This window comes from Pectinophora gossypiella, chromosome 12 (genome assembly GCF_024362695.1).
Source record: "Pectinophora gossypiella chromosome 12, ilPecGoss1.1, whole genome shotgun sequence".
Lineage (NCBI taxonomy): Eukaryota > Metazoa > Arthropoda > Insecta > Lepidoptera > Gelechiidae > Pectinophora > Pectinophora gossypiella.
The window spans coordinates 2,486,112-2,512,423 of NC_065415.1; the positions used below are offsets into that span (position 1 = coordinate 2,486,112).

A 26,312-nucleotide genomic window follows, 5' to 3' on the forward strand; every position below is an offset into this window, starting at 1 on the left:
CAGTTCTTCCTTTGATGCCTCGTTTACATTTATATGACTATGTATAATGTGAAATAAATAAATAAATAAATCTTAAAATTCTAATTTCACAAAAAAGTCTTAATAAAAACCTTTTATGTGTAATTTACAATCATAATAAATTTCATTCAATAAATCAATAATACTTTATTGCACAACGACATATACATAGGACATAAACAAACGAATAAAACATAAGCACAATAGGCGGCCTTATTGCTAAACAGCAATTTCTGACAGGCAACCTTAGGTTGAAAGAAATTTAGCATTGGAACACGGGCTGGTGCAATAAACATAATATATAATGATACCAACATAACTAAAAAGAATACTTCATAAATAATTATTAATAATAAACATAAACACATACATACATACACACACATACATACAAATAGCCTATACAATATAATATAATATATAAGCAGAATAAGAAAAACACTTCCAAATTGTGCCTGCAGGAAAAGCACCTTCACTCTTGCCCTGAAAGAGTCCAGAGAAGGGGTCCTCACATTTTGTTACAAAAGTAACGTAATCTGAAAAGAAGAAAAAGAAAAAATGCTGTTTATTAAAAATAGAAAAAAAAATAGTCTATCTATATCTACTATCATAGAGCAACTAGAGCAACATGAGGCTTGGCTTTGATATCTAATGAATGATTGAGTTGAGTCAACTTGAGTGAGTGATGGAAGAAACAGCTGCTTTACCACCCGGTGCCCCGCCCTATTTTGACGATTTTTGACAGTTTATTCGGCGGGAAACGGGAACGGGACAGTTGCTTTCTTCATTGAGTAATCTAAATAATTAATACGAAGTGGTGTTTTGTGGTTAATGATCGCATTAAGTTAGTCGGAGACATTCGCGAGTGTTATTATATTAGAGTATTCAATGAACAAAGTGTATCTGCCTATTTTCGCTTCGTGCCGGGAAGCCGCTTCATAACTCAAAAGTTTATGCGGACTTTTGAGTTAATTCGTTTGGGGTTCGGAGTAGGAGTCTACTCCGAGGGTGGGGGCTTAGGTTTCATCATCATCACCTTTCATCATTTCGTTAATCATCAAGAAAAAAAATACGTCAGACATGGCTGTATGGGCATAGTTCCCTTTGCCTTACCCTTCGGGGAAAACCAAAACAAAAAAAAAAAAAAAATATTTCGAGATTTCGTACGTGTGATACCGTGAAATCAATTATTTGTTGTTAATAATTTTCGATTTCAAAATAGTAAAATTTTTGTACCAGCAAAAGAAACATTACAGTACGTGAGTATTTAGTATCATTTATTGTGCACTTATACTTTTTATAACAACGAGTCAAAGAATGCGGCATATGTAAATCTTATATAATCTTGTATTTACATGTGAAACAAGAAGTTTTTGTCTTTATTATGCGCAGATCTCAGCTCAAGGTCTTTTAAAGTGAACGGCAAATTATTATTGTGAATATTCAAGTTGTTTAAATAATTGATATCAATATTTAAAAATAAATAAAAACTTCAATATTATTTAAATACCTATGTACCTATTTAGGTATATAAAATAATATTAATCAATATGAAATATGGTCAGTCGTACTTATTAATTTTGAATTTTTAGATTCTTTCAAAGTTACCTAATATACCTACCCATCTATGATTCATAACATTTTCAATTAATTCCAACTTAAATTACAATATAATAACTGACTTTATTATATTATGGTATTATCTGTGATATCATAGGTAAAGCAATACAATTTCATAATGTAATTCAAAGTACAATATTGACTGTACTTTGAATTATACTTATCAATTTTATGTGATATTTGATTAGTGTTTTTATCTCAGGGGAGGCATGTGCTCAGAGTGGATTCATAAATTCCATGTAGTGTAAACTTCATCTAAAATATTTTTTTTCTATCAGATAATGGACTCTGGCAAAAGAATAGACATCACTCAACCCTTATGGGACCAGAGTACATTTGTGGGACGGTTCAGGCATTTTGCATTTATCAGCAACCCGCTTTTGTCTGTGGTGCCTGAGAAGGAATTATATGCTGCTAAGGAATTGTACATGCAATATAAGTGAGTATTGTTGACAGCGTATGGAATAAAATTAATAACGTACCATTTTAGAGTGCAACAATTACGGACTTTTCGGGATATGTTCCCCAAAAGCAATATAGATGGTGTTATACAGATATGTACACTATTAACTATTTTTAACCATATGCTCGAGTACATAATTACTCAAAAATATAATGTAATATCAGAGGCATATAAAAAATAGTTGTTGCTTGATATTTGGATCAGATGTGGTATAGAATTATATTGCTTCTCTTTATTTAGATCAGAAAAATAAAGTATGTATCAGTGTGTATGTGTTCTGCCTAGGTGTAATAACAAAGGTCATCATTTATACACAAAAACAAAGTTAGAAGATGCATATGTCTGTTATCTGTGAAATTAGAAGGTTAAACAAAGGCAACTCAGTGCCATATATATTTTTAAGGTACGTAACCTGGAAAGTTCGTCATTGATGTCAGAAATGGGTTGTAAATAAAATACAAATAAATTTGAAAATAATGGAATGCATTCAACTGATTGCCATCATGGTCATGTCAAGTAGGTATCTAGATAATGGACCATTGTATGTATGGGTGATGGGCTTACACCCTAAAACTTAACACTTTAGTTTTTAGTTAATGTTATATTGCAGTTTCTTATATTTCTTTTATTGCAGTGCATTACCGGGTGTCACGTGAATGTACATAACACCTGTATGTAATTCCATGTGACTTGCAAAATAAATAAATAAATAAAACCTGCCACCATACAGTTCATCAAACCCGTTATACGTTTTTGTAACAAAAAACAATACAACATTTATATCTTTCTTCTCATTTTATACATACATAAACTCACGCTTATTTCCCACCGGGGTAAGCAGAGACTATAGAATTCCATTTGCTTCGATTCTGACACACTTCTCTTGCTTCCTCCACATTCATCAATCGCTTCATACACGCACGCCGGTTCAGAGTAGATCGTATTGAACCTTTTCTAAGGACATCTCCAATTTGATCATCGTAAGTCCTTCTCGGTCTTCCTCTGCCAGCCCTACAACGTGTCCAAACCAACCTAACATTCCCTTCTCAATCCTAGTCACTATATCGTCTTTTACACCACATCTCTGTCTTATCACACTGTTTCCCACTCTATCACTCAACTTCACACCGCAGATGCTACGCAAAGACCTCATTTCTACGGCATTGATCCTACTTTCATGCTTCTTCTGCCATACCCAACATTCACTACCGTACTCATTTCGTACCGTTCTCATTTTATAGTCCGGTCAATATAGGGATTGTAGAGTGAGTGAGAGAGATTCTAAGGTTTTTCTTCAGGAATATGATCAGGGTGTTTAGGGAGTTAACATACTAAAAGTCGTCTAGGGGGCGAGCCGGAGTGAGGAGAGGGGGGGAAGGTCTTATTTTTGGATTTTTCGCTTGTATCTCAAAAACGGTACGGCATTTGTTGACCGAACTATGATGTAGACATAGTTTTCTAACGCAACCAGTATTTTTCAGAGCAGGCCAGGAGCCACCGGGAACAAAGTTCGAGCAAGTGGTGCGAGCGAAGCAGCTGTACGAGTCAGCGTTCCATCCGGACAGCGGGGAGCTGCAGAATGTTTTCGGTAGAATGTCCTTCCAGATGCCAGGAGGTTGTCTCATCACCGGCGCCATGTTGCAATGGTATAGGTAAGTTTATTTACATTCAAAAATATCTTTATGTATGGTCACGAGTACTAATATGTACTCTGAAACCATGTCACATTAACTTTTTTTTACAAATTAAACCGTAAGTCTCATTAAATGTCAAATATGATAGTGCGACAGGGTTCTAAAGTGGGTACATTATTATTTATTTATTTTATACTTATACAAACTTATAAACCAAAACAAAAACAATAAATCTCATCAATAAACCCCAAAGGGGTTTGTCCTGATGAACATTCCGCTTTAAAATTACTAAAATTTACTTAAACTACAATTATAATGATTAATTATTTTATTTTTTTTAACTATTATTAATTATTATTATTATTAATAATACATGATATTGCTCATGACTACACATCCAGGGCACTTCATATAAAACACCTCGTTTTACACAGACACTACACATAGATGTTACCGTACACGCGCATCTGTATGTGTAACGTCTGACGCCCATACGATTGAAGACTAAAATAAGACCGAGGGGGTGAGGTAAACCTAACTCAGCCGCTGGTGGGGAGCGGAGAATTGCCGTTCTGTACGTAGTATTTTATTCCTTATTCTATAGTATTATACATATTAATCTGTTCAGGTAAAGTACTTTATTAAACCAAAAATGTCGGAAAAGTACCTACCTAATTAAATTAATAAAGCACTCAATGCCTGGTCCGAAATATGGCAACCCAATTGTACTTTTAATAATGAGTACACTATACTTTGCTCTGCCCACCCCAATAGGGACTACGGACGTGAGTTTATCTACGTACCTCTATAGTTAAACTGTAGCCAAAAACCTGTAAATTTAAACTGTTTTTGTACATTTTCTTACACATGCAATTCAGACAGAAAACCGTAATATAAAGATTAGTAGTAACGTAGTAGCAAACTACGCCTGACGACCCGATTACTCTAGCCATAGAGTTGGCCAATCAGTTCGCGACATTTCAGGACCCCAATACCGACCCCGCCGGCGTGGTCATCGATTTCCCTCAATCAGCGCTTATCGCTATCGACCCACTTTAATTCTTTCAAATATTTTTCCTCTCAGACGACGTCCTGAGCCGAGGTTCGCGCCCAACTAGGCACCCTCAGGCCTGTTGTCTTAAACGTTGTACCGGGTGAGAGCCTTCAGCGCTGCCTATTTGTCCGGCCAAGTAGTTTTTTTTTTTTTTTTTTTTTTTTCTTAAGTTTTGGCTTCGCGCGGCTTGCGCATTTGCCACAGACAAAGATAGGGAAACGGATTCGTAGGAAAAACAAGGAACGGAATTTGGAAAGAAAAAGGATCAGAAAGGTGGAGGATAAAATAAATATAACAGGAATTCTATATAAATAATTAGAATAAAATAATGGAGATATTTATAGTTTAAGGTCATTATTAATAATACATATAGATAAATATTTGTATATATCTGGATTCATACTGTGCAACAGAACAGGGATGGAAGTAGGAAGAGGAACTTTTAAAGAATGGAGAAATGTATATAAAGGGGTATGGTCAAGGAGAGGACACGAAAGAAATAGATGATTAATATCACCTACACCTGTACCGCACTCACAAGCATCGCTCTGAATTATCTGAAGTCTGGCAAGATGAGCTGGAGAACAAACATGACCCAATCGCATTCTAATGATTGTACTAGTAGCACGTTTGCACAACTTCAATTTAAAAAACCAGGGTTTAGCAGGAATGTCTCTTTGAATAGAGAAGTAATATTTTCCTTTTGACTCAGAGCTCCTTATCCAAGATTGCTTCCACTGATCTCGGAGATATACCCTTGGCAGAGAACCCAGGTCGTGGCAGTAATTCTTATAGGGAAACAAGTCACCATCGTCAACAGCCCTATTGGCTAGTTGATCTGCTTTTATATTACCAGGAATGTTATTGTGGCCAGGAATCCATGCAAAAGAAACTGAATATCCTAATTGTTGACATTTAAACAATTTGTCCCGAATATCAATGATTATAGGGAAAGATTTAGATCGAAAAGGGAACCTAATTAGAGCTTGCAAAGCACTCCTAGCATCGGAAAATATTACTGATTTAGTTAGTTTAAAAATTAAGATATATTCAAGGGCTTTAAATATGGCATAACACTCGCCTGTAAACACAGAAGATTCAGGAGGAAGTTTTACTCTTTGTACAATATCATATTGAGAATGAAAAACACCCACCCCTACACAGCCAGTAGAGGAATGTTTAGAGGCATCAGTGAATATGTAATGACAATCCGGCCAATTTTCTTCTAACAGATTATTAAAAGTAATGTTAGCAAATGGGTCATCCTTTGCTATTCCTAAATCTAAACGAACATCCGGGGAAATTATTAATGCCTCAAAATTTGTACAGAAAAGTGGGGAAGAAGGAAACTGATGGGTAGGAGCCTGAAAATTAATAAATTTCCTAAAACTGTTAACGAGACACGGTATAGATTTGTGTAACCAATAACTGGCAGATGAAGCATAGTCAGACAGTAATCTGAGCTTAGAATGAAGAGGATGACTGGAGAACTGAAGGGAACGAAATAAAAAGGAATCGGAAAGATACTGTCGTCGAAGTTGTAAAGGGGGATCTACACACTCTACCTGGAGAGCATTAATAGGACTTGATTTCATGGCACCAGAGACTAGTCTAAGAGCTTTTGATTGGATAGAGTCTAGTTTTTTGAATGCGACTGTACTACCAGGTTCCAACAAAAAAGTACCGTAATCCAGTAAACTCCTTATTAAAGCATTGTAAAGTAGTTTCATACAGAATGGATGGGCCCCCCACCAAACTCCTGAAAGACACCTTAGAATATTCAGTAAGCGTTCACATTTGTTTACAATATACTCGCAGTGGGGAATGCCAGTCATTTTGGAATCTAGTATAACACCTAGGAATTTGACGTTGGTCTTAACAGGAATTTCAGTATTATTATAATAAACGGATATTGGCGGCGGTAATCGCATTCTAGAAAACAGTACTACTGAACTTTTGGTAGGGGATAATTCTAGACCGTTACTATCCAACCATTTCTTTAACAGGTTTAATGAACAAGATAAAGAAGAACAAGCTTTTTGCACGGATTGATGTGTATAGTATAATAATAAATCGTCAGCGTATTGTAATATTTGCACATTACTATCCAAAGCTGACTCCAAGTTTGAAGTATAAATATTGTATAATAATGGGCTGAGAACAGATCCTTGAGGCAGACCCTTCCAAACATATCTAGACTTGGTGCCACCATCTTCTAAGGAAATATTAACAAATCTCTCTGATAACATGTTTACAATAAAGTTACACAGCATTATCGGAACGTTTAAATCATTAAGCCTATTTTTTAAAATACTCACAATAACATTATCATAAGCAGCATTTATATCAAGAAATGCTGCAACTAAAGAATGATTTTTAGAAAATGCTATACGGATATCAGTGACAAAAATACTAATGCTATCAATAGTGCTTTTGCTCTTCCTAAATCCAAATTGACTTTCACTGAGCAATTGATTGCTTTCAATGAACCATTCCAACCGATCTTTAACTAAATGTTCACTGATTTTCATTAAAACAGAAGAGAGGGCTATTGGGCGATAAGAGAAACAATCAGAGGGATTTTTGTTGGGTTTAAGTATGGGAATAATCAGCTGGGTTTTCCATGAAGTAGGAATATTACCCGTTACCATTATAGAATTAATTAAACTTAAAAAATAGGACAGGGTATCATCACTGAGGTGAGCAATAAAGGAATAAGGGATTCCGTCTAACCCTGGGGCTGAATCCTTTACGTTCTCCAACACTCCTTTTAGTTCCGATAATGAAAATGGACTATTAAGACCAATAGGATTGGAAATAATTTCAACAGGAAGGGACATTGGAATTATTATTTTCTCAGGGACAGATGGTGGAGCCAATCTATTTAAAAAAGGATCAGTCAAGGAAGGAGGAAGGAAAGTAGATGACGTTTCCTTGAAACCGTATCTAAATCTCCTAATATTCCGCCATACAAGAGATGGATTAACACTAGGAGATATGGATAAACAAAATAATTTCCAGCTCTCAAATTTTTTGGTCTTAAAAAGTTTACGAGTATTTGACATTATTTCAGAAAGCAAATTAAAATTTTCCGTAGTAGAACATTCACAATATCTCAATTCAGCCTCCTTTCTCCTCCTGACCGCAATCGTGCATTCACTATCCCACCATGGAGGAGATGGAATAAAATCCGTCATCTCTTTTTTATGAGGAAACGTTTCATCAGCTACCTCAATAATTGCCTTAGCCAGAGCTTCAGCACAGAAAGATTCATCGCCCTGATTTAAATTGGGGAGATCAGTAGCTCTGCTTTCCAAACGCTCACCAAAAAGACGCCAATCAGCGTCGGTCAGACAATATTTTAAACGTGGTTTCTTTTTAGGATATGGTTTATTAATAGAGAAATTGAATGTAAATGACAGTATAATTGGGAAGTGGTCACTTCCATAGGTAAGAGAAAGTGTTTCCCAAGTGAATAAGGGTGCTAAACTGGAGGAACAAATGGACAAGTCAGGAGCGCTAATTGACTGTCCTGGATCTGAACGACGTGTAGGAGAACCTGAATTAAGAATACATAGATTTTGAAAATCAAGAAGGTCTAAAAGTAAATTACCTACGCTATTACATAGTGAACTTCCCCATGCCTGGTGGTGACAATTAAAGTCACCTAATATAATAAAGGGCTTAGGAAGGGTTAAGAAAATGTCCACTACTTCTTGAATAATGTGGGCTGAAGGGTGTGGGATGTAAATAGACACAAAACAAATGTTGTCTATGGAAACTGCAATAACTGAGAATTCATTAGAATGATTAGGGATAGGAAAATGTGTAAAAGGAAGTGCATGTTTGACAAGCAAAGCAACTCCATTATACCCATCAGAGCGATCTTCCCTAAGACAGGCATAACCAGGAATTCGGAATGAATAACTTGGCTTAAGCCAAGTTTCTTGTAAGGCAAGAATACGAGGCTTATATTTATTAATTAAGTATATTAAATCAGATTTTTTAGATGTTACACTGCGGCAATTCCACTGAAGGATTTTGTCCATTATTGTGTTTGTTGAAAAACTGAGTGATTGCATTAATTACAGGGGCAGCGTGGGACGGTGATAAAACGTTAGATTGAAACAGAGAGTTAATAAGAGATAAAATCAAATCAAGTATATTACTAACATTTGATGAGTCATCTTTATAATTTAGGGCACAACCATTAGATGGTTCTGGTACATTATAATCTTTAATCAGAGCTTCATGAGCAGTTCGGTCATAGCCATGTGATTGTTTAGGAGGCGATTTGGGTTTTATAAAAACGGTTTTTTTATAAGATGTCTGCTGAGTTGAATTTGCAATAGAATGACTGGTGTTCAGGAATTCATTTTGAGAGGCTGTAGTAGAAGAGGATACATTAGAGGAAGTGAGCAAAGCATCAGCATATGACTTACGAGAAATAGGCGGATGAAACTTTGATGCCTCCGCATAGGATACACAGCTTTTTGCCATAGTTTCTTTAATAGCTTTTTGTCTTTCCAATTCCAGGCACTTTTTACTAATGGCAAAATGTGAACCTTTGCAAAGGCAACAACTATAATCATCCTCCTGAATATGACAAGTATCACCAGTATGACCTTGGCCACACTTGTAACATCTGGGCTTGGACCGGCATTGAGCCTTCACATGACCAAATCGACAGCAATTATAGCATTGAATAGTTGGGTATATATAAAGATCTACCGTTAATGATGTATAGCACATGAATATTCGCTTTGGTAAAACTTGACCATCAAATGTAACCACAACTGATTCAGTAGTTTTAAGTTGACTTTTACCGTCAACCTCTATCTTTCTTTTTAGCCTTCTTATTTTAAGAATTTTGCCACAACCTATTGGGACAGAAATATTTTCCTGTACTTCCTCATCTGACCATTCAGCAGGGACACCTCTAACTATTCCCATACGTGTGACATTGAATGAAGGAATAAATGCCTTATAATTTTCAGACTCAATATTGGGATTGTTTAAGAAAGAATTAGCATCTTGAAAATTTGAGAAAGAGACTGAAAGCCTATTTCTTCCTATTCTCTTGAGGCTACCATTTATAAGGTTATTGATTGCGTTTCTTTTCAGAAAACGACCAAAGGTGACTGGATGTAAGGAGGTGTTATCGTCTGGTAATGTTTGTTTTTTCTGAACGTGAATAACAAAAGGAGCCGCATCTGATGATTGATAAACCAATCTTGCCACTGAGGGCTGAGGAGGGGAAGAATTTATTTTTTCAATATTCTCAACATTGGGAGTAATAGATATGCTATCATCAAAGCCATGGTCGTGAGCGCTCGTACTTGGTGATGTTTGAGGGAGGGAGGAAGCTACTGTGCAATGACAGTCACTTTCCCTGACCTTCTTACCTTCATGATGCTTTCTACGTCTTTTATTACAATGTTTGCACATTCTACGAGCAGAAGCTCTCTTACGTCCACCAGTGTTTTGTGTGAGGGAGCAATCAGTATCCATACTAGCCTCATTATTAGATATTGTTACTGTGAGAGCAATATCGGGAGCAGTTCCCCCCGGGTCTTCGGGGGGATCCATCGTAGAGAAAAAAGAAAAAGTTCACTTACCGAGATATCCCGGAATATATACACTCAAACTAATTTATATACACACTAATAGATATACTATATATACACTAACTACCTAACTGATCCAAAACAAGTTATAAAATTAATAAAAATAGAGAAATGAAAAAACCGTGACCGCCAAGTTCGACGTTTCCCGCCCTTTTTCCGGCCAAGTAGTTAATGCTATCTGCGGCAAATCTAAAATAAGTCACGTCAAAAAAATTTCAAGGTCGTTTCTACGTCTTCAATATTTTATGGACCGAATGCCGCCTTGGCTTTCTTTCAAACATATTTTACTTAGTAGTCGGGCAAAGAATATTTTCTCCACGTATCGATGACTAGCCACACGTTCAAACTCACAAGACTGCATCCCTTGCCAAAATACTTTAATTACACGTGTGTAGTATTTGGGGACGCGGTATTTTTACATTACGCAAACTATTTTTGGTTTGTCGCCTTTCGAACAATAGTTTTAAATGCCACGCGCGCGTATTACGTAGTACCTATGTAAGATCACGCCTCCAGTATAGGTGCTTCTGTATGTAGTGGCTTATTTACAAATGAGCTATCGAAACTATTTTTTTAAATGACCGATAGTGGCCTATCGATAGGTAACACTGTTTAAAGTATTCCGCCTAAGGCCTTTCCTTACCGAATTCTTCTCGTGTGGGTTATGAGATCCATTGTACCGCACACATTCGACTTGGAATGATTCAATAATCATTTTTCCTCTATCATGTGGATTACCAACCTCATCAACCCTGGGGTCAGGATTGTTGTTCCTGTAACAACTACGTACTTTCATCTAAGTGGTAACGGCGACCAACGTCTTAACGTGGCTTTCGAAACACTGACAATCGTCAGGTGAACAGCCTGTGTTGATATTTGTAATGGGATTGGGAATCAAACATTAATAAGTATCAATCAATCATCATCATATTACTGTTATCTGGATTACAGACAGTTTATTGTATGTAAGTCGACTTTGAGTCTGATATTATCTACTTAGGTATATCATTGGATCATATGGTTATCGTGTTTTGAGGATAAAAATAAAAACTAGAAGCTCAAATTATTTATACACAGTGATGAAATTATGAACCATTAGTTGCCATAATTTTAAAATTTATGTTTTTGTACGTGTTTTTGGTCTATCACAGAGTTACGAAAAAGAAAAGCAGCCAGTTGGAAAAAAGCAGTTTTGATTGAAAATAAGTTTTTCTAAGTTTTCTTCTTTCCGATCCTTAATAAATATAACACATTAATAAGTAAGTATGTAATCTGATGACCTGATCACCCGTGGGGGCGTCCCCAGATAAGGACCACTCAGCATAAGCCGCAGCGCAAGCCGCGGCGCTGGTTTTCTATTCTCTTTTTCGACTTTTTAAGCCGATCTTCTAACCATCATCTTCTAATTTCTAGAACAGCAACAGCAGTAGTATTCTGGCAATGGGTCAACCAATCGTTCAACGCGTTAGTGAACTACACGAACCGCAACGCCAATTCTCCGCTGACCACCACACAGATGGGCGTGGCTTACGTGTCCGCCACCTCCGCGGCTATGGCCACCGCTCTGACCTTCAAGTTCTACGTCCAGAAGAGGACTAAGCATCCTATTGTTGCTGTAAGTATTCACAAAGCGAATGTCAGTTCGAAAAAAATGAGAATCGGTGTTGCAGCTGTTCATCCTACCGGGGCTACTGTCATGAAAGTAGTTTCGAATCAGCATCGTCGCATTTGTTCCGCATATCTAATCAGAAGATTTGTTTGACAGGTCCGGTGTTTTACAGAAGAGACTCCCAATACGTTATCCCGTTTTGACAGGATCCGTTTACCTACAAATATTTTTGATTTTGAATTGAATTTGTATTTGATAGGTCCGCTTATCCGGTCTCCAGAGTTTTTGTTCTATAGAAGCGACTGACCACAGGGTCCGCTCTCAAATACGAGCTGGAGCGAGCTTGACTTACTTCACACAAATGTCCAACTGTTCGGGTTGTGCCTGTTTCCAGCAACGGGACAAAGCCATTAAGATAGTAATAATTACAAATTCGATAACGTTCTTTATGATGTTCAATATTCATTAATTTTTTGTTTTTAGATAAGTATGATAAGTTGAAATCTACATGTAACTGTAGACTTATCGGTCTAAGTATTATTAGTACTAAATATTCTACATAGTAGTAATAATTACAAATTCGACAACGTTGTTTATGATGTTCAATATTATATTTTTTTGTGTTTTTTTATATATGTTGAAATCTACATATAACTGAAGACTTATCGGTCTAAGTAAGTATTATTAGTATTCAATATTCTACATTTTTAATGATGATGTTAATGACGATATATAGATCGAAAGTATTTCGAATGGACAGGAGGAGGACCCGCTGGTGTAATGGTTAATATGCTCGTCCCGGCTTGACAAGAGCTGTAAGTCCGACCGAATCAATTTTTTTCGATTTAATTTTCTCTTTGTGAGTTGCCATAAGCACGGCTGAGTTCTATAAAAACAACAAAACATTGATTTTTTGTTTGTCTGCAGAGGTTCGTGCCTTTCGTGGCAGTCGCCGCTGCCAACTGGGTGAACATCCCGCTTATGAGACAGAATGAAATCGCTAAGGGTATGTCATATTGTCTTTTTGAATGTTTTTCTTTTTCACCAGTCCGTTGTCATGGTTACCATGGTTGTCATGGCCTTTCCTATCGTGACTCCTCTCATACCGCACGTGATCGAGACCCAATCAATTCTCACTGCGCATTCAAGGTCATTGTTCCTTATCCTTTTTAGCATATTTTTCTTGGTTACAGGTTTGGAAGTAGCGGATGAGAACGGAAAGATCATCGGCAAGTCGCAGATAGCTCCAATCAAAGGCATATCACAAGTAGTAACATCTAGGTGCGTATTATTTGTCAACAATTTTTTGTATTGTAAACGTTCATACGTTTGTTATAATCTTTCCTTTTTAGTCTTGTGGCAGACCCAACTAGTTGACCAGCTAGTTCCGCCAATAATTAACAGATGGCGCGCAAGCATTGACTGCAGTCCTGAAACGCGCAAGCGAAGTTTACACAGCGCGAAGCATATATACAACTTCCAACATGATACTAGTGGATCGTCGGTCCCTAGTCACACTACCGACTTGTAGCTAGCGTGGTACTATGCTTTGTTCGGTATCCCGAAAACATCCTTTGGCAGCAGCATACCTTCACCAGGAGAACTAAAGTCACCGACATAGCTCGGAGAATTGCAAAGCTGAAGTGGCAGTGGGCAGGACAAATAGCGAGGAGAACCGATGGCCGCTGGGGCGGAAGGGGTTCTGGAGTGGCGACCACGTGTCGGTCGACGCTCAGTGGGTAGGCCCGCTACAAGGTGGACCGACGATCTGGTGAAGGTCGCGGGAAGCCGCTGGATGCGGGCAGTGCAGGACCGATCCTCGTGGAGATCCTTGGGGGAGGCCTATGCCCAGCAGTGGGCGTCGTACGGCTGATGATGATGATACCTTCACCGCCAGTCTTTTAGCCATAAACGAAACGATTTCACGTTTCTATAATATTTCTGAAAATATTTAGGTATAGATTACGGATTTTTAAGAGCCATAACTAGTCGAGACTAACGCGCTGTTAACGTATATGTATACACGGTGTTAGTGACACTGTATCCAGATACTGAGGGGTATGATTCCACTTATGATTCTGAGCCGAGCCTTCGGAAAATTCGACTTGATATTAATTCAGAATCATGAGCTAAATCATCCCCCTCAGTATTCGTAAGGTGTCACTAACATTCTTTATGCCTTGGCTATATTTTGCTGAGGCAAACATCACATTACGACATCACATTAAAAACCTCAAAAATAACAGTATTTCTCCACTATTTAATGGATGTTATTATACATATAAACCTTCCTCTTGAATGACTCTTATCTATTAAAAAAAACCGCATCAAAATCCGTTGCGTAGTTTTAAAGATTTAAGCGTACATAGGGATATAGGGACAGATAAAGCGACTTTGTTTTATACTATGTAGTGATGTTTTATGTATTGTGTCCAGTATGAAGATCTATTTGAACAAATTACCCACCAGAAAGTGCAAAAAGCCTTTAAATTTCCAGGATAATAATGTGTTCTCCGGGCATGTTGCTGTTACCGTTCATAATGGAGCGGTTAGAGAAAAAGGCGTGGATGAAACGCATCACGTGGGCGCACGCCGGGATACAGACCGCTGTTGTTGGCATGTTGTGAGTATCATTTACCTCTGGTCAGATAATCACTAAACCCTTGTAGCGGTGGGAAATATCGAATCTTTCCGATCTTGACATTACTTTTTGACTTTTAGCTCAGTAGCTATAAGCTCAGTAGCCCTTTTAGCTCAGTAGCTCTTTTTAGCTCAGTAGCTCTTTTAGCTCAGTAGCCCTTTTAGCTCAGTAGCTTTTTTAGCTCAGTAGCTTTTTTAGCTCAGTAGCCCTTTTAGCTCAGTAGCTATTTTAGCTTAGTAGCTCTTTTTAGCTCAGTAGCTATTTTAGCTCAGTAGCTCTTTTTAGCTCAGTAGCTCTTTAAGCTCAGTAGCTCTTTTAGCTCAGTAGCCCCTTTAGCTCAGTAGCTCTTTTAGCTCAGTAGTTTTCACCTAAGAAGCTCGAAAGAGTTACTGAAAAAGAACTAACTTTTTAAGTCACTTACTCGCTACCCATCACTAAATTCTGGATATTTTTTGATGGAATGCGGCACCTATTGTCGTCTCACAACATTGATATACTACTACCTACTATTATATCAAAGCCTTCAATGAAAAGTGTTTTAATTACATCCTGGTAACAATTGAGATCACATTTTTTATATCTTAATTGAAACTAGCGTGTCCATTGTGAGGTTTTGTTAACAATAATCGCATCCGAATGTGAATTTTCAAAAAGGCGCTTACGTAGTTTTCTTTATAAGGCGACTCCTTAGTCTCTGCCTACCCCAACGGGAAATAGGCGCGCTCTTATTCATTTATGACTATGTAAAACAATTAAAACACGTAATAACGGGTTCTTACCGCGTTTAAAGTAGGGATATGAGACTCCCGATATTTCGCCACTGTTGCAAGTGGCATGATCACGGGATGATCACTCATAACGTGATCATGTGACAACTCGTTATTATGTGTTCTTATTATGATAATAACCGCGTAAACTTAAAACAATGTAAGTAAAAAATCACTTTTCTTTTCCAGCCTCACCTTTATGGTTCCTACAGCATGTGCCATATTCCCTCAAAGATGGTAAGTTTCTAAAACCACTCTTAATTTTTTAAATTGAAAAATATCTGACAGAGGGCAGCAGTAACTGTCAGTAATATTCAGTGGCGGAGGACAGGAGTCCTAGTACGGCTTTGAAATAGACAACTCTGGGCGCCATCCCACACGTGAGACAGAGTACTGCGGGGTGGACGGCAAGAGGGAAACCACTGGCCTATTATTCCCTTAAAAAGTAGCATGGAGAATGCTACACCGAGAGCGTGGCTCTTAAATGAATGATGATAAAATTGAAATATATTAAAAAGGTATTAACCGCTTTCAACGTAGTACATCGCCTAGCACGAAAAAGACGACAGATATTATTAGAATGACAATTCTAATCACAAAGATAATATAAAAGACTATTAAACAGTTGTAACAATAAAATATGTCGGATATGGTAGTTTATTAATTAACGATAATTATCCTATAGTTTTTTTATTTATATTTTTAAACATTTTATTTTTACAAGATAAGGTTGAGATATTTTATCAGTGTATTACAAATTACAAGACCCGAAACACGGGCGGCCATGATTGAGCTTCGTGTGACGTCATATATTACAAAATAAAGAAAAACTATTTGTCAGGTTTCAAGTTATGCTGTTTCAGCATGTTTCTTTATTTTTGAAATGTGACGTCACTGGTTAAAATGTCACGTGACCCACCGTTTTCACGTCGCGTCTTAGCGGGTTGATATTTTTGTTATATAGATTTTCTCCAAAAACGCGGGGTTTAGCCGCAATTCGGGTTTTTAAAAATGATTTTGCGTATCTCATGGTACGGTCACGAGTGTACACTTTGAAACCATGTCACATTATAACTTTTTTGCCAAATTAAACCGTAAGTCTCATTAAATGTCAAATATGATAGTGCGACAGAGTTCTAAAGTCGGTACATGATATTGCTCATGACTGTACATCATTGTTTCAAGTTTCAACCAACAGCTTCTAGACATATTAACTCAATCGAAGCGTCTTAGAGAGTTGATATACCTTAACTCCATGGAGTTTGAAGCTAAAACTTGGTAGTCTTTTTATAGATACTTCTTAATGAAACTACTTACACGTATAAAGTATCTGTTGGCAGAGGGGACGGGTCTCATACAATTACGGTCATTGCCCTTTGAAATTAATGAAGAAAAATGTGTTTTTCTATTATATAAAGCTTTTTCGAGAAAATAAAATGTATTATTAATCTATCCGAAAACTGTCAAATTGCCAATTCCATAATTTTTCAAGCTTGTAAGCCATACCAATCACTAAATAAAAACCAAACTCTTTTCTCTTCCAGCAAACTTTCTATAGACACAATCAAGAAATACGAAAAGGAAAATTACGAAGAGATTGTGAAGAACACCGATGGAAAACCACCACAGTATGTCTACTTCAATAAGGGTTTGTAAGTACAAATGTATAGGTACAAATTCTATGCGTATTTGCATGGTTGATTGAAGTATTAGGATAAGCAAAGGGAATGGTAATCGACAATTACTAGTCTTAATCTAATTTAGAGTTTATATTCTTGTCTTGGAAAATACGCACGTGTGAGAGAGAGGGAATTATTATTCTTTCTCATTTATTTTAATGAGGAAGGCCTTTTCACTGCAATAAAATATATGAAATCATTATTTACTGTAATCGCGATTTTATTGTTTATTTTTTACGAATTTGTCAATAATCTATTTTATGAATCATTTGTGTATTATTTAAGTATTATGCATCCGTTTTTGAAAGTATTTTTTTCATTAATGTAATATCGTGATTCTTTTTTATACTTTTTTAAGATCTGTATTTTTTTTAATGTTATGGTGCCATGTTTTATGACATCTGGAATTTGAGATCAGAGAGATAAAGTTGAAAATGATACCTGTTTGATAACTGGTTTACGTTCACTGTTGAATCAATTGATTGGGTGATTCATATTATGTGATTCTTTCATTTTCTTCTTTTGTTGAGTGTATGGTGATTATAAAAGATTTAAGGTCTGGCCATTTGACTAACGATAGTCAAGTCCAATCTAATAAGTATTAATAAAATCTATGCCCAGAAAGGATAATGTATGGTAGTAGTTATTCCAAAATAATTTTGTTATCGTCTTAAATTAGTTACTGTATCGAATACTCACCTCATCATCAGCCCTATGACGCCCACTGCTGGGCATAGGCCTCCCCCAAGGATCTCCACGACGATCGGTCCTGCGCTGCCCGCATCCAGCGGCTTCCCGCGACCTTCACCAGATCGTCGGTCCACCTTGTAGCGGGCCTACCCACTGAGCGTCGTCCGACACGTGGTCGCCACTCCAGAACCTTTCCGCCCCATCGGCCATCGGTTCTCCTCGCTATGTGTCCTGCTCACTCGCATGTCGCTATGTGTGTGTGTATGTGTATCGAATACTAATAAAGTAATAATATTTTGCCAACTTTGTCTCCCGCGGTAACTTTGCCCGAACTCCTGTAGCTGTTGTAGCCCAGTTGATAGAACGCTTGCCTCTCACTTTGAGGTCGCAGGTTCGAATCCAGCACAGGCCTAAACCAATAATTGTCGAATGTGTTTTCGAATTCATGATTGGATCATAAATGATTGTCACAGGCGGTGAAGGAAACGTCGTGAGGAAACTCACATTCCCGAGAAATGCATTTTCGGACAGACAGACAGTCGCTTCTGTAAAAAACCGGACCTGTCAAATCTTCAGGTTAGGTAAGCGGACCCTGTGAAAAACGAGATAATGCTAGGGAGATGATGACTATCGAATACGAATAATATTTTGCCAACTTTGTCACTCGTGGTAACTTTGCTTGAAAACTGGTTACAAATATATTAGAACTATCTTTTATTTCAGATAGGGGCATCTCAGTAGTACCTTAAATTACTTTGACTTTTTAAAAAAGATGTAATTTTTCCAAGGTTTTATTTTATATTTATTTGGCCAGACCTAAAATCTACAGTTTAGAGTGGAGTCTTTGAATAAGTTACATATTTTTTTTATTGACATTCCAACACTAACCGCCGCATGCTTTTAACACTTGCTTTTAAATCCATATCTAATACCTTCTAGTATTCATTTATAAAATCATAGTATTATATCGTATTATTTTCTTTATTATGGAGCTGATATAAGTATTTAAAGTTAAGTATACTTTTATAAGCAGTATACAAACATTTGTAGGTTAGAATCGTATTCGTTTGATCGATATTTGTATAATGTTTATTATGAAACCAGTCAAGCAAGTGTAAGCGTAACGAATGTAGTGTACTGTCTACATATTTTACATGCATAAACTCGCGCCGGAATCCGTAATGGGGTGAGCAGAGCCGCCATCATCATCATCATCATCACCAGCCCATTAACGTCCCCACTGCTGGGGCACGGGCCTTCCCTATGGACGGATAGGGAGATCGGGCCTTAGCCCACCACGCGGGCCCAGTGCGGATTGGTGGTTATTAACGACTGCTAATGCAGCCGGGACCAACGGCTTAACGCGCCTTCCGAAGCACGGAGGAACTCGAGATGAAAACTTTTTTTCTGTGGTCACCCATCCTATGACCGGCCTTTGCGAAAGTTACTTAACTTCAACAATCGCAGACCGAGCGCGTTTACCGCTGCGCCACCGAGCTCCTCCAGATTATTATGGCTCAAATGTAAAGTTGTTTTGATAGCCGAATACAATTTAGCCTTTCTGCGTGGTATATTATTCGCTAGTTTCACATAAGATAAGGTTAAAGTCTGTAGAGATTTTATATTATTAATACTTATGAACTGTTTTCATTACTTGTCGATAAGGTGGAGTCTCATAATCCCCATTTTTAAACGCGGTAAGAACCCGTTATTATCTGTTTTAATTAAGGTGTCTAATAGCCTATATGGCGGATTAATGTCTGATAGCAGTACAAATGCCAGTTAAGTTTTGGATAATTATATCAAACACTTATCAAGGTGGTTCTTCGAACACTGGATGTCAATAAAATTATCATAAACGCAAAAATATCCTAGAATATTTTGTCGTTTTGCAATTGATTTACCACTACCGTAGATACAGCGCTTGATACAAACATAACATAAACAGCCTATATACGTCCCACTGCTGGGCACAGGCCTCCCCTCAATCAACCGGAGGGGGTATGGAGCATACTCCACCACGCTGCTCCAATGCGGGTTGGTGGAGGTGTTTTACGGCTAATAGCCGGGACCAACGGCTTAACGTGCCCTCCGAAGCACGGAATCATCTTACTTTTCAGACAATCAGGTGATTCAAGCCTGAAAAGTCCTTACCAAACAAAGGACAGTCTCACAAAGTGATTTCGACGATGTCCCCATCGGGAATCGAACCCGGACCTCCAGATCGCGAGCCTAACGCTCTAACCACTAGACCACGGAGGCTGTTGCTCGATACAAAAATACGGCGAAAACTTGGCGCTTGTTTAGCTATACATTCGTACACAGCGGTATATACATTCAATAAAATCTTGTCAAATTAAAAAAGTATGCATCGTGTTATTACGTATATTAGCGCGTGATGCTTCGTAACGCGGTGGGGTTATACTGCGACTCGGATTGACCGGGAGTACTTGGTGGGATAATTTTGGTGGGATTTACTGCGAAAATTAAAACGTTTATACTATGATAATATGCACAATGTCATTACTTATTAGAAAATATATGATGTTACATCCTTCTTTTTTCGCTTTTATTTTTGCAAGTTTTTACCACGCACTTCCCCGTGTTGCCAGTTCGGCGCCTAATCGCGCACTGAGGTAAAGTACTGTCAACGTCGCTATATTAACAGTAACTTTGCGACCTACTTTTTGAGCGCTTATGTTCAATCTACGGTAGTAGTAAAACTATGCGTTTTGCAAATATCCATGTAGACCTTATGTTCTAGATATTTCTAAAATATTCTAGGATATTTTTGTTTTTGGTCACGAGTACTAATATGTATAAACTTTGCAACCATGTCACATTAACTTTTTTGACAATTTAAACTGTAAGCCTCATTAAATGTCAAGTATGATAGTGCGACAGGGTTCTAAAGTGGGTACATGATATTGCTCATGACTGTTCATGGTAATAAAATTGAACACCGGTGTTCAAAGATCTACTCATCAGCAATAATTGGTGAAACAGGACCTTATATTTTATATTACTAATGAAAAGATAGAAATGTCACACCTCTGTCACATTTACAAAGGAATGGTTAAATAATTCTTAAATCTGATAAGCAGGGCTAACAAGCGCAACGCGATAACATTTTGTCACGGTCATTTTATCGATTCTGACGGTATAATTATGTCGTTTTGTCGATTGGTGCTAATATGTGAACCCAAATTAGTCATGTTGTTCTGTCAAAATACCAGCTAAATCACGTGACACGCTTGTTAGGGAAAAACAAACTTATCGATTTCGACAAAATGTATTTATTCGATCGATAATTTTATCACGCTGCACATGTTAGCCCTACTGGTGGTCTAAAAAGGCCACATTAAAGCAATTCGTCTAAAAACAATATTTTAATTTGACATTTGTGCAATGTCAAGTGAACAAAATTAATGTGAAATAGCAGCAGGTATTGCTTCAATGTGGCCTCTTTAGCCCTAGAAATATAAAAACTATGCGGTGGTTAAAATAATTCCCATTTTTAAAATAATGTCCGTTGCACAGATTAAAATGGTTTGACTTAATAAAAAATATGAATGTCCTTTGTGATTGTGACATTGTAATATTTTGTTCTTCATATTTGTGTTTTTTAATTGTTTGAATTTCATAACTTAGATTATCTAGTCTTAGTTTTAGTCAGTAAAACCTTTGGCCACGCTCAAAATTTCGTGTTAATTGTTAATTTGTGATGTTTTTACATTCGTTTTTATAAAATTATTTTTGTCAATCTGATTGACTTCGATTGAATCGAATTGTTTAGAAAAAGGTCTGTGTAGGAGCACTTAATTAATTGTTTTCATTTGTAATTTCTAATGAATTATACTTAAATCATTTTTTATTCGAATTTTAATGTAGAAATGCAAAGGTGGAAGTGTTAAAACTTAACAAAAGTGGTTGTGTTAGAGCAAGGTTACACGGTCAATATTTCATCTGCCAATCCATCAGTCTGATTGATGCAGACTAATTATTTAATCAGCCGTCTTCCGTCAATCTGAACAGATTGAAGCACTGGCCTGGACTGATGAAATACTGATACGTTTTAGAGAGAACACGTTTTTAGTATTATTTTAAATGCCTCATTTGTAAAAAAGCACGATGTGATAAGTCATAAATTCAAACATATGGCGAGGTATAAGAGCGTTCATCACGCAGAAGTCTGAGGCATGAAGCTTTCACAAATTTTGCATACTAAGGTGGGTCTTCGAATACCGGTCAATGCAAAAATATCATAGATTTTTTTTTATCTTTTTGCGAATATCCAATTAGAACTTAGATAAAATCTTGCTACTTCGCGACATGCATAAGTTTTAACTTAAAAATACAGGATATTTTGAGATATTTTTGCGTAAACGGATATTGACGTATGGTGTTTGAAGCACCACCCACTAGCGAACCCAGTTTTGTCTTGTTTATTTTTATAAATGATGGAATGTCATCTCATTAACTGTAATCAAATATTTGTCGTTTCTTGGCAATTGGAAACAATGTAATGGTAAGAAAGTTGAAAATGTTGGAATTTTAGGATTTAGAAAAATTGAAATGTTTAGTTGTTGCGAAAAAGACAATAAAATAGTGGCATGTTGATTTCTTGTTTCATTACCACCTAATTTCATATTGTGCATTTGAATACTACAAAAATACCAAACCATAGACAGCTCAAGCCACGTAGAGGCGATTGAATACTTTAAGATTACTATTTCATTTTGTTATTTCGTGTGCACACTTCAGTAGGTACGTGTTACCGCATCAGTGTAGTTTGAGCTTCACGGTGAGACCATAGACATTTTTGTTTTTTAACCAACTACGTCGACACCACAAGGAGGGTTACTATGAATGTAGTTACGTCGACATTACATAAATATAAGACAATAAAACAACAAATTGTAATTAGAAATCTGTGTATTTATATTCGATGAAACTTAATAAAAATAAGTAAATTTCGACCGCGGTCCTTTAGTCTACAGATATAATAGAATAATATAAATTACATGCGCAAAATGTACAGTACGTGTATAATACATTATTAAAGGCACCAGAGACGTATAATGAGTATATTGACTTCAGACTATTATTGGCACCCAAATTGTTTTCTTTATAATATTTTTGTCCCATTGTAAAGAATCAGTTACATGGCAAAAGTATAGTCAAACAGAGAAACAATAATTTTAACTTTAACACTTTTGCACTCGATTTGACGCATTTTTACTTTTTTTAGTCTATTTGATTGATGGCTTGAAGATTGTCCTTGGTCCTTGTCACACTTTCATAATATTGTTTCAATAATGAATGATGGCAAAATATAAATCCTAATTCGCGCCATTTTGTCAAGGACGTTAGCAATAAATCGTCATTATTCGTTATATTCAAACAGAAATGCCCTTGGCAAGTTAAGTTCAATATTCGACAATGCATTTTTTTTAAATACAATAAAATATAACAACTTTTAAAACTAATATAATCAAGTCTTTCAGGTGCCTAACTAATCTAAATAAAACTTAGAAATAAGTTGGGACGCCTCGTATTTATTTTACAAAATGATTTAAAATATAACAAAAAAGATTCAGAATAACAATAACTTTGTACGTATTATGTACCTGTAAGTATATTTAATAAAATAAAATAAATCCCTATTAATCACGGAATCCCAAACATATGTTACGACAGCACATGAATATCAGAAATAAGTAATTTGAAGTTAAACAAAAATCTTTAAATCCCGAACTAAACGAGGCATCCCCAATAAAGCTTAATAAACATTTTACAATTCAATAAACGTTTGCTTTTTCCAGTAGGACAGACGCTTCACACATCGCCTTCGCCGTCGACCGCACCAAGAACATCAAATGCAACTGCTCGAACACATTTAGTTGGACCCTTGTCCTCACCAATCCGTGTAAAACCGTCGCCCTTTCTAGGTCCAACCACCTTTGTAGCGAAAGCTCTCTTTCCTCGACTGGTACCCCTTGAACTACGTCTAAAGGCCCCCAGAGCATGAATTCAAGGACAGATTTCGCCTGGTTCAGTGATATAGCACGCTCTTGGTCCAATAGTTCTTTCAAGAGTGGGGTCAGTTTCTCGCCAGGTAGTAAGATCTCGACGGCCCTGATAGCACATTTACAAAGAGAATTGAGATGTTCGTCGTCTGCTGTTTTGCTGCAGTTGATCTCTTCGCTCAATCTGAAAAGAAAACACGATTTGTGTTAAGATCCTTATGGTAAATACAACAGCTCTTTCTGACAGCTGATACTAATTGGAACTTATCCAGCAGGTTAGGGTACCCAGACAGACATTTAATGTCATTATCGTTAACATAAAAATATTCTATGTGATTCTTATCATAGAATGTTGCACTCAGAATTCAAAGTCCATCAACTTATTTGAATGATAGTTTAGATTTAAATAATTGGGGACTAAAATTGATAATTTAACTAAAAAGATATCCATTCGTAACAACCTTACCCTTGTAATATGCATAATCGTCCATAGCTGTTAGTCTTCGGTGCCCACAGCGAGTTCAGCCTATCATCAGGCGAGGGTAGATTCAACGTGCTTCCATGAGATATCGGCTGAATCTCCTTTAACGCGATGAATGACGTTAGAGTCTCAGAAACCTCCTCCACGCCTCTCGCTTGGAGGCATTTCAATCCATTGATGAGTTGAAGCATCATGAATATAGCTTCATGGATTTGCTCAGTCTGCACCAATTGGTATTCCTTGGTGGTGAGACCTTCACCGGCGTGGAGACTCTCGCCGTAAGACTGGATGGTGTCGACTTGAGCGTGCGCTAGAACGACGATTGTAGCTGGAAAGTGAAATTGTTTTGTGATTATAGATATATGAAATTCAGGACTGAAGAAAATTGATTAAGAATTTTTTCTGTAATTATTTTACTGTAGGTATATCATCGCGACGTAAACAAAAAGTACTTTAGCCAACGTAGGCTTAGTACTCGTATAGACTACACTCTCGACACATTGCTCTGTTTCGGTATAGAACAGGGCACAGGTCTCTCCCTAATTAGCAAAGGCATACTTCATCAGCTGCTCCAATGCGGGATGGTAAAGGTGTTTTTGGATAGTAGCCAACCCATTCACCAGAGATTTCAAGCCGCCTGAAGGCCTCCGACATGTATAATCGTCAATCCCGGCTATTGGCATATGTTAATATTCGTTAAGCTAAGGCGAAGTACTTAAATGATAATTACCTTGCACTAAATCTTCTCCTTCCTCGCCAAATTGTTGAAGTGGCACAAGATCGCAAAACTCCGTGATTGCGTTCAGACTCAGCGTTTGAGGTTGCACAGATTGCTGGCAGATCATCTGAGATGCCATCTGTTCCTTATGAAGCATCAGGGTCACATTTACTGGCCCCTGACTGGAGTTCCATATGGCCGGGTAGAAGATCCTCTTGCCAGCTTTGACGAAAGTCTTCAGCGGCTGGATAGAGAAGTCACTCCATCGGAGGTTAGTGCACGCTTTCAGTCCGCGGAGTGATGATTGCATTGTTGCACTTTGTTGTACCTGAAATATGAAAATTATTTGATTGTATGGTTTAAAATTATTTTGCTTTATGAATCAAAATTTATAGGAGCTCATTTAATTAATATAGAGAGGCCTGAATTGAACATTCAAATACCTGCAAGCGAACTATCAGATCAAAGTATTTGATTAAACAAGAATTCCAACCGTATTTTCAAAGTATTTCAAAGTACTGATTGCTAGCGGATATACAGCGAAATAATCACATAAATTACCTGTTCTAAAACCTGCGCGAGCGCTTCGTGATTCGCTATAACGACGGCGCCGTAATTATCTTCCAAGTTCTTGTGCACCACGCTTCTACCTTTCCTTACTCTGAGTTTGTTTGTGGTTGTTTTTGGGGTCATGTCGTTTTGGTAATCATCGTTTGTGGGACTGTCGATTGTGTCAGCCGGGCTATAGAAACTATACGGAGAGTAGATTTCAGATTCGGTTTCGCTGCCGCAGTAGGGTAGAGATGTCCTGTTGAAGCTGTTCACGTATTTCGGGAAGTCGCCATTGCTCTCGCCGTCGCTTTTCCTTGCTTCGTTTCTGGTTTCGACATTCTCTCTAGGTTTGATCGCAGCGTCGCATTCCGGAGAACTCGATCGCTGATGGTGAACGTATTCATAATCGCTGTCACTATTTTTCGCTGAATCACACGCTTCTTCGTCGTATTTAGAGTTGTACACGTCATCGTAACTGTGGATTACTGGCTCGTTAGTGGCTTGGACTAGTTCTTGCGGACCATCGTCGACCTCATCTTTGTCGTCATCGATAGCGTTTCTACGTTTTGGTAGCTCTAAATGTGCTTCTCTCTCGCGCATGCTCGCCGTCCGTTCGGGTTTCCTTGGGGCAAGGGCTGATCTGATCTCTCCTGAAATTTTACAAAACAAACTTCAGTCAGACATATTATTATTTCCCTATATTTTATGATCGTGTCTTTTAATTCATAGT

At 37.3% G+C, this 26,312-nt stretch overlaps 2 protein-coding genes across 7 annotated transcripts in view; one reads left to right on the forward strand and one right to left on the reverse strand.

Annotated features, from left to right (window-relative positions):
- Nucleotides 1–926: 926 nt before the first annotated feature.
- Nucleotides 927–22,422, forward strand: LOC126371506 (sideroflexin-2). 3 transcript variants are annotated; one of them, XM_050016819.1, is made up of 9 exons: nt 927–1,277; nt 1,917–2,077; nt 3,583–3,753; nt 11,830–12,031; nt 12,953–13,031; nt 13,219–13,306; nt 14,523–14,648; nt 15,623–15,670; nt 16,978–22,422. In XM_050016819.1, the coding sequence occupies exons 2-9, from the start codon at nt 1,920–1,922 to the stop codon at nt 17,087–17,089; spliced, it is 984 nt and encodes a 327-aa protein (XP_049872776.1). In that variant the 5' UTR covers nt 927–1,277; nt 1,917–1,919; the 3' UTR covers nt 17,090–22,422. The 3 variants fall into 3 exon arrangements, with proteins under 3 accessions (XP_049872776.1, XP_049872777.1, XP_049872778.1); XM_050016820.1 differs by having other exon boundaries at nt 927–1,273; XM_050016821.1 differs by lacking the exons at nt 927–1,277; nt 1,917–2,077 and adding an exon at nt 2,344–2,504.
- Nucleotides 22,423–22,719: 297 nt separating this feature from the next.
- Nucleotides 22,720–26,312, reverse strand: part of LOC126371436 (uncharacterized) — a 116,352-nt gene continuing 112,759 nt past the window's right edge. For all 4 annotated transcript variants that reach the window (XM_050016722.1, XM_050016723.1, XM_050016725.1 and 1 more), the window contains exons 3-6: nt 25,592–26,232; nt 25,043–25,358; nt 24,298–24,640; nt 22,720–24,015 (exon numbers count right to left, since the gene is read on the reverse strand). In XM_050016722.1, the coding sequence (XP_049872679.1) occupies nt 23,604–24,015; nt 24,298–24,640; nt 25,043–25,358; nt 25,592–26,232 (1,712 nt within the window). In that variant the 3' untranslated portion in view covers nt 22,720–23,603. The remainder of the gene's footprint in view (nt 24,016–24,297; nt 24,641–25,042; nt 25,359–25,591; nt 26,233–26,312) is intronic.